General features: G+C 41.4%; 1 protein-coding gene across 1 annotated transcript; it reads left to right on the top strand.

Moving 5' to 3' along the window:
• The first annotated feature begins 1,145 nt into the window (after window positions 1–1,145).
• Window positions 1,146–7,524, top strand: LOC146062803 (interleukin-17F-like). The gene is made up of 3 exons (XM_083174818.1): window positions 1,146–3,039; window positions 6,121–6,332; window positions 7,088–7,524. The coding sequence occupies exons 1-3, from the start codon at window positions 3,013–3,015 to the stop codon at window positions 7,323–7,325; spliced, it is 477 nt and encodes a 158-aa protein (XP_083030944.1). The 5' UTR covers window positions 1,146–3,012; the 3' UTR covers window positions 7,326–7,524.
• Window positions 7,525–7,918: the final 394 nt, after the last annotated feature.

Raw genomic sequence — 7,918 nt, 5'->3', positions numbered from 1 at the left:
CTCTATGACACTGCAGCAGCAGCACTGACAGTTATATATATAAAAAAAAACCCTGCAGCCCCAAAAAGGGGGGGTAGCAGACACAAAATATAGCACTCTCTATCACTATCTCTCTATCTCTCACTATCTATCACTATCTATCACTCTATGACACTGCAGCAGCAGCACTGACAGTTATATATATAAAAAAACCCTGCAGCCCCAAAAAGGGGGGTAGCAGACACAAAATATAGCACTCTCTATCTCTCTATCTCTCACTATCTATCACTATCTATCACTCTATGACACTGCAGCAGCAGCACTGACAGTTATATATATATTAAAAAAAAACCTGCACCCCCAAAAAGGGGGGGTAGCAGACACAAAATATAGCACTCTCTGTCACTATCTCTCTATCTCTCTCTATCTCTATCTCTCTCTATCTCTCTCTCTATCTCTCTCTATCACACTGCAGCAGCAGCAGGAAGTCACAAGAAGTCAGATCCAGGAAGCATCCAGCACGCTACAAGCAGTGATCAGGTGATCAGGTAAGGTATTTGCAAGGATCACGTAAGTATTTGCAAGGATCAGGTCAGTATCACGACAGATAGGCACGGTGACCGCTCTGCACGCAATTCCAGACCGGAATGGCGTCTGCAGCGCAGTCACCGTTAGTTTAAATGTCGCGCCTTGGCTGTGATTGGTCCGTGGGTCCCACGGACCAATCACAGCCTTGGGGGCAGGTGGGGTGAGGTGTCGTCATCACCGATGACCCCCTCATGTCCCCTGACGCCCGGCGGTGATTGACACCTGTGTTACCGAGCGTCTGATTCGCTGGTAACACAGGAAAACGCTGTGAATGGCTGTTCACACTGAACAGCCAATCACAGCGATCGCCGACGGGGGGGCGGCATCGCAGCCCCCCCTGGGCATGCAGGGACATGTCTGCTGTCAGGGACAGCAGACATCGTCCCTCTGTCACTGCGTCTCTAGACGCAGTGACAGTTTAAAGTCATGACGTACATTTATGCCATGTGTCGGGAAGTACATCCCGACCATGACGTAAATGTACGTCAAATGTCGGGAAGGGGTTAATAAAACTTTTTTTATCACTTCTTGTATGGTGCTTGGATCTGTGAGTTTGTACTGGTTAATTCAATTATTACCAGTCTCATACATTTTACAGAATATTCCTTTAGTAAGCTGTGTTTGGTTGAAGTCACCGTATCAAGGTGAGAAAGATGATATCAAAAGTGTGCTGCCCTGATCAATGCAAATTTTATGCGGGACAGTGCGATGCTGTAACTGACACAAACCCACAATTGTATTAACTCTATGCCTGTCACATACAGGCTTATCTTCACAAGAATAGTAGTGGGAGCCAGGTCAAAAACACCACTGTGTATTGCCTGGGGAGATCACAGTTTGCGTATATGTCACGTTCCTAATATAGGATTGTGGTCCCCACATTAATTATTATATAGTCTACACAGACCGGTTATTGTCCCAATACGTGCTAATGCTGCTGTGGGACAGTGTTGTGACTGTGACAGCCAAGTCAAAGCGCTGTTATACCGCCTGAGGAGATCACACTATGCGGCAGTGTAAGTGCTGTTACATCAGCTGGATAGCCGGGAGACAGTAGGTCGAGGTGTAGGACGTCATACACCGTGCCTCTCTGCCGGGCGGACTCGTGTGTATGGAGACCGCTCATTTGCACCGCTAAGGAAAAAAGTACAGATCAAAATGCATTCAAAGTAGGGAGGGGGAGCAGGGGGCACAGCCACGAAGTGTACGGTTGGCGTACGCTTTGCTAGGGAGCTTCGTCAGGACCTTTCTGCATTCAGTAAAGAGGTTGTTGGACATTAGAAGACACAGGTGTGTATTATTCTATTAAGGGCAAACAAACGGGATTTGCCCTGTTTTTTTTCACCTTTTTTTCTTGATCACATCAATTACAGAGCATCCTCCAAAAAAAAACAAGAAAACACGTTCTGGAGAAAACACACAATATTCACAATTGAAACCATAAAAATGGGTCAATTGTCAGGGATTTTTTTCTCCCGCCAAAGTCAGTCACTTTGCACTAGGACAAGCTCGTACTCTCTTTTACTAAGCTAAAGTATATTAATAAAGCACTCTAAGACATCCTGATATAATTTTAACTAAATCGGAGCATCTTCATAGTTTTCGTCTTTTTCACCTAAAAAGTGAAACTTGCCAGAACAGAAGATGTTGACTCCCCGCGTCCCCGTCAGATGGAGGGCCTCTCCGCCAGTTCTTGCCAGCGGAGGGGATCTGGCGAGAGCTGGCGCTGAATGAGAGGCGCTCCACCTGTAGAAGCTAACATTTAACATGAATTATTAGAAAGTCAGGAATTGCTCATTTGCTTTTCACCTGCAATTACATTTGTACTTTTGTCTGCTAAAGTCTCCAGCACACTACTATATGGTACACGCGTGATTGCCATTAACTGCTTTTTAGTTTGCGGGAATTCAGCAAGGTCAACAGTAATTACACTCCAAGCCCACCAGAAAAGTACCAGTATTACAAAACACCGATTTTTTCCTGTGCATGCTTTGTAGCAGTCTAGTTTCCCAAAAGTTCATTTGATAGTATAAAATTAATATCTTGAACCCACAACGTGGTGAATTTACAATAATTCATACTACAAAGCCGTGACCCCATTCTGGTGTAAGGGAATGTAGCATAATATGCAAATGTGTACAGTTCCTATTGTAGTCTTGGTTAATCAGTCACCGACAGATTCCAGCTCGTGTGCTGTCAAACACAGAACTTAAGATTTATTACATTAGATTTTCCTCCTGCTGGCAGAAAATCTATGACATCTTTTAAGGTGAATATGATTGCAGAGGAAAACCACTGGACTGATAAGAAACCACAGACTTAACCAACCCATAGCGGAAACCCCAGCGTTCTGCAGATAAATGCCGGGGTCTGGACCTGTGCGACTCAGAGCCTTCACCTGCTGTACTGACATCTACACATTGGAGACCAAGCATCTACAGTACAATGTACAGCCATAGAGGAGCATCCATGGTGAGTATTATATTACACATGACAATATCACATTGCTTAGGATCTAAGGGCCCAGCTTACTAAAACTTCTATAAATCAAAAGAAGTGATGTTGCCCCTAGCAACCAATCAAATTATGTCTGTTATTTTCTAGGATGCACTAGATAAATAATAGAGAGAATCTGATTGGTTGCTATGGGCAACTGCACTTCTTTTTCATTTATAGACCCCTTAACATAATGAATGTGGATATTGGTTCTAGTTCAAAAGTAATCACAATACTGTTCGATTTAGCGGATAGAGGGACAGATTGATTAAGCTCTGTGAAGTGATAAAGTGGCATGTACTTTATCACTGGTCAATCGGCTCCTAACTGTCATTTAAAAACCCACAGGGACAGATGTATTAAGCCTGGTGAAGTGATAAAGTGGAAGGTGATAACGTACCAGCCAATCAACTTCTAACTGTAATTTTTTTTAAAAGCCTGATTGGCTGGTGCATTATCGCCTTTCACTTTACAGTATCTCCACTGTATCTCTTCACAAGGCTTAAGACATCTGCCCTATAGTTTGTACCTTGACAGTTAGGGGCTTATTGGCTGGTGATAAAGTACCAGCAACTTTATCACTTCACCAAGCTTAATAAATCTGCCCCTTTGTGACAAATTTGGACCTTTCAAAGAGACAGGGACTAGTATTACAGTACTCTTAATATGCGGCAGCATATTCCATTGCACTTTACCATTGGGAACAGAACAGTAATAAAACGGCACTAAGTAATAAGATACAGAGAGATAAGAGGGTCATAAGCTTACAGTCTATAGACTTCGACATACTTATAAAACAGAAATAAATATTTAGGCCCACTGACTCCATTGTTGGTTTATTTATATCTATACATGACATGTATGTATGTATATATTTGTAAAGCGCAACAGAATATGCTGCGCTATATAAGAAACTGTTAATAAATATATATATATATATAGATAGTAGGTAGATCGGCGGCACTCACGGCAGAAAATGAAGACACGCTACAACAAGTTGAAGCTTAACGTTTCAATTCTTAATTAGAATTTTCATCAGAAGAAAATTAAGAATTGAAACGTTAAGCTTCAACTTGTTGTAGCGTGTCTTCATTTTCTGCCGTGAGTGCCGCCGATCTACCTACTATCTGTACCTGCATACCCAGGAGGGCACCTGGCTTAATCAATCACCAACAAGGGGCGAGTGCCGATACCAAGACTTTCTATATATATATATATATATATATATATATATATATATATAGATAGAGGTTGGTGCGGCCCGGCACTCACCGCTGCCCTGGTGCCCTTCCACGTGTTAGTGCAGAGGATCAAGAAAAGGCTGGCACGCTGGGGTCTTTCAAAAACGTGCTGTATTTGTAGCAATAAAACGACCAACGTTTCACCACGCACCTTGACAAAGGGGGACCACCCCTGAAACATTGGTCGTTTAATTGCTACAAATATAGCACGTTTTTGAAAGACCCCAGAGTGCCAGCCTTTTCTTGATCCTCTCTCTCTCTCTCTCTCTCTCTCTCTCTCTCTCTCTCTCTCTCTCTCTCTCTCTCTCTCTCTCTATATATATATATCTATATATATATATATATATATATATATATATATATATATATGGACTGTTTCTAGGACCCTGCACCAATCCAATGAAGGTGATACATATTTTAATTGTTAATTGTAACATTTTATATGTGATGTATCGCTACAGCTATAGTGATACATCACATCTAACAGTTTTTCTTTCAAAATGTAAATGTACCTTTCTTACTGATTAGCTGCAGGGTGATAGAATGAGCACTAAGGGGTATATTTACTAAAGATCGATGTTGGTCTATTTTTTTAATATATTTTTTTTTTGCCGCTTTTCACCAATTTTAAATCTTTTCTTAATTAATGCTGAGCTATTGGATCTAGAACACACATTTGCTGACATTTAAAAAGGAATATAAACATTAATCAGACAGTAAATGTGTGTTTTAGCCTTTGAAGCCCAACATCGAAATTTATATACGGCAGGGGTTCGGCACTCCAAACGACAGTAATACCTTGGACCGGTGCCCTCACTGGAAGAATGGATATGCAGGCTGGAGACGATGAAATAATAGGCAGAGAAACCCTCTGCTTTGACATCGTTTTAGTTAATTTAGAAAACAGTTATTAAATTAACTGAAACGTTGTCAAAGCAGACGGTTCCTCTGCCTATTATTTCAATGTGTTGATAGTTTGACCGAGTGCCGCACCTCCAGCCTGTATATATGTGTGTGTAATTTGTAGCTGGATGGCACTCCGGTGAATGTAAGAAATGAAGAACGCAGCCTGTAATTCTCAAAATGTTGAGAACTACAGGCTGTGGTCTTCATTTCTTACAGTCACCGGAGTGCCGCCCATCTACAAATGATCTGCTAGGAACCGTGCCAAATTCACCTAGGAAGTGCACATATTATACTATTATTCTATATATATATGAGCAGTGGAGTGCTGGCATACACCTACTACAGTGTATATATATAAATAAATATAATGATATAATCTTGATGAAATGTACTGATCAAGCAATGTCCATAATAGAACAGTGAGATTTATTTAAATGACTAAGTGCATTTGGTTGGTTTGACGCCTCAGGTGGTGCCCCTATTTTTCACTAATACTGTATGTGATTCTTTTACAGGTATGCAAACTTTTGAAGTACACATTTGCAAAATAACAAATGTATACAAAGTTATCAGTAATACGATTGCCTCTAGTAAGCACAAGGATTGCATGAGGGTAGAATCAGATGAAAAAAAAATTCTTGTTACATAATTTGAAATCAGTGCCGTAGCAGGGCATCACCACCTTCTGTGCTTGCTCCACCCCTGAACAAGTGATATCATTGTGGGCGGGGCTATAAGGACAGCTGCATACAGCTGTTTCTGAAGCATCCACATATAGGGACTGTGGGGCAGAGGGAGCCACCTCCAGCACCCAGGGTGACAGAACCACACTAATGTTGTTTACAATAATACAATCCAGCTGCTCTTTATGCACAATTAACTATTCCTCATATTTGTTTCCCTCCGCCAGACTCAGTACACCTTGCTGCTGTTACTGCTGGGAGTCACTGCGCTGACGTATGCCCGTAAAGTGCCCCTGCAACGGTCCAATCTAGGAGAATGTCCACCAAATAAGCACACATCCTTTACTCTCAAGATGGGACTGAGCCGGGACATGAATGGAGAAGCCCACCTACCCCAGGGTGATGTGCGGAATCGTTCCATCTCTCCATGGAACTACAGGTAGCCTCTATGTACAGTTGTTGTGCCTTCTTCCTGACTAATAACCAGTAATAACCAAAATTCAACAGAGTGCCAGTGAGCCACATTAGAATGGCAGTTGGTGGCAGTTGCTGTGCCTCCCATATTTGAATTTCGAACTGCGCTACAGGTCCCCCTCTGGAGTTTCCCCTGCTAATATCTTATTAATGGGCTTCTCAGGTTTGGTTCCATCAAATATCAATACATACATAAATACATGTCTGCCTTTACTGTCTGCAAGAAACAAGTTCTCTGTAGTAGGACTTTGGCCATTTTTAGGATACAATTAAAATGACATGTCCCAGAGCAATAACTTTCTGGTTCACGTCATGTGCAAACAGATGTCCACTAGACTTCCCAGTCCCGGGATCACCTCTGATGATACCTTAACCCTTTAGCTGCAGTAAAAGAGATTACTGTAAGTACACAATGGTTATTGCGGATCAGTGGGGAGGATTGGGGAAGATCACTCACCTTGAACATGATGATGACGGAACACTTTAAATGAACCTTGACCTTTACTTAAACTTACAAAGGGTGAGCATTTGCTCCTGAACAATCCGAGAGAACAGATGGCTTAGCACAGATGGTTAAATCACATTGGGGTGCCTTTAGAACCGCGTGTAAGAATCTTTGCTTTAAGTAACAGACAAGTCGATAAGTTAAGAGACTTCTTTAGGTGACCACCCCAATAAATTTGCTGAGCTTCTAACTAATCTTTTATTTCCTTTGCCCAGCTCTGATATCAATAACAACAGGTTCCCCCATGTCATCACTGAAGCCAAATGCCTCCATCAGGGGTGCCTGGACTTGCAGGGTAATGAGGATCTCACCTTGATTTCTGTCCCCATCAAACGGGAGATCTTGGTTCTACAACGTGAGGTGCAAGAATGTCACCAGATCTTCAAGCTGGAGAAGAAGATGGTCACTGTGGGCTGCACCTGCGTCAGGCCCAATGTCAAGGAGCAGCAATAGAGGCCAACGAGGCGGCAGCGCGATGTGATGACGCTCTCGCTAAAATATCAGCATTTTCTCCATGTGGTCTCTGACATTGAACATACAGAGGAGAAGAAAAAAGTAGCACTGGTAAAGTGCATGTCACCATGTAGCAATTTTTATTGCGCTCTAAAATATTTAAGTATTTTTTAAAAATAATATATTTATAATATTTAATTGTGCGTATAATAAACATGTCTTAATGCACCTTTCTTTTGTACAGTACTTGCAAACGAATAAAAATATCATACAAATAAAAGGTGTAGAAGATTTCTTGAATTAAAAGAAATGGTCAAAAACATGAAAAAGATATATAAAAAAGGGTTACCTACATTTCATGTCCTTTTACTCTACAGACATCAGACAAAATGAACCAGAGAGTAAATGTTTTTTTCCCACTAATTAAAAACACTACAGAAAACCGAAACACTATGATTATGTATATTTTTATTTATTATTTATCAAGTTTCTTATATAGCGCAGCATATTCCGTTACGCTTTACAAAGGAGACAGTGATACAACAAACTGGGTATTTACAAACATTCAAAGGTAGGAGGGCCCTGCTCGCAAG

The sequence above is a fragment of the Crinia signifera genome, chromosome 3 (assembly GCF_055691185.1).
Source record: "Crinia signifera chromosome 3, ASM5569118v1, whole genome shotgun sequence".
Lineage (NCBI taxonomy): Eukaryota > Metazoa > Chordata > Amphibia > Anura > Myobatrachidae > Crinia > Crinia signifera.
This window is presented reverse-complemented; position numbering and strand designations above follow the sequence as displayed.

What these genes read in the sequence shown, in the direction of transcription:
- LOC146062803 (XM_083174818.1), top strand. Translation starts at nt 3,013, where the DNA reads ATGTACAGCCATAGAGGAGCATCCATG. An exon ending in GCCATAGAGGAGCATCCATG is followed by an intron (nt 3,040 to 6,120) that starts GTGAGTATTATA and finishes TCCCTCCGCCAG; the next exon opens with ACTCAGTACACCTTGCTGCT. An exon ending in ATCTCTCCATGGAACTACAG is followed by an intron (nt 6,333 to 7,087) that starts GTAGCCTCTATG and finishes TCCTTTGCCCAG; the next exon opens with CTCTGATATCAATAACAACA.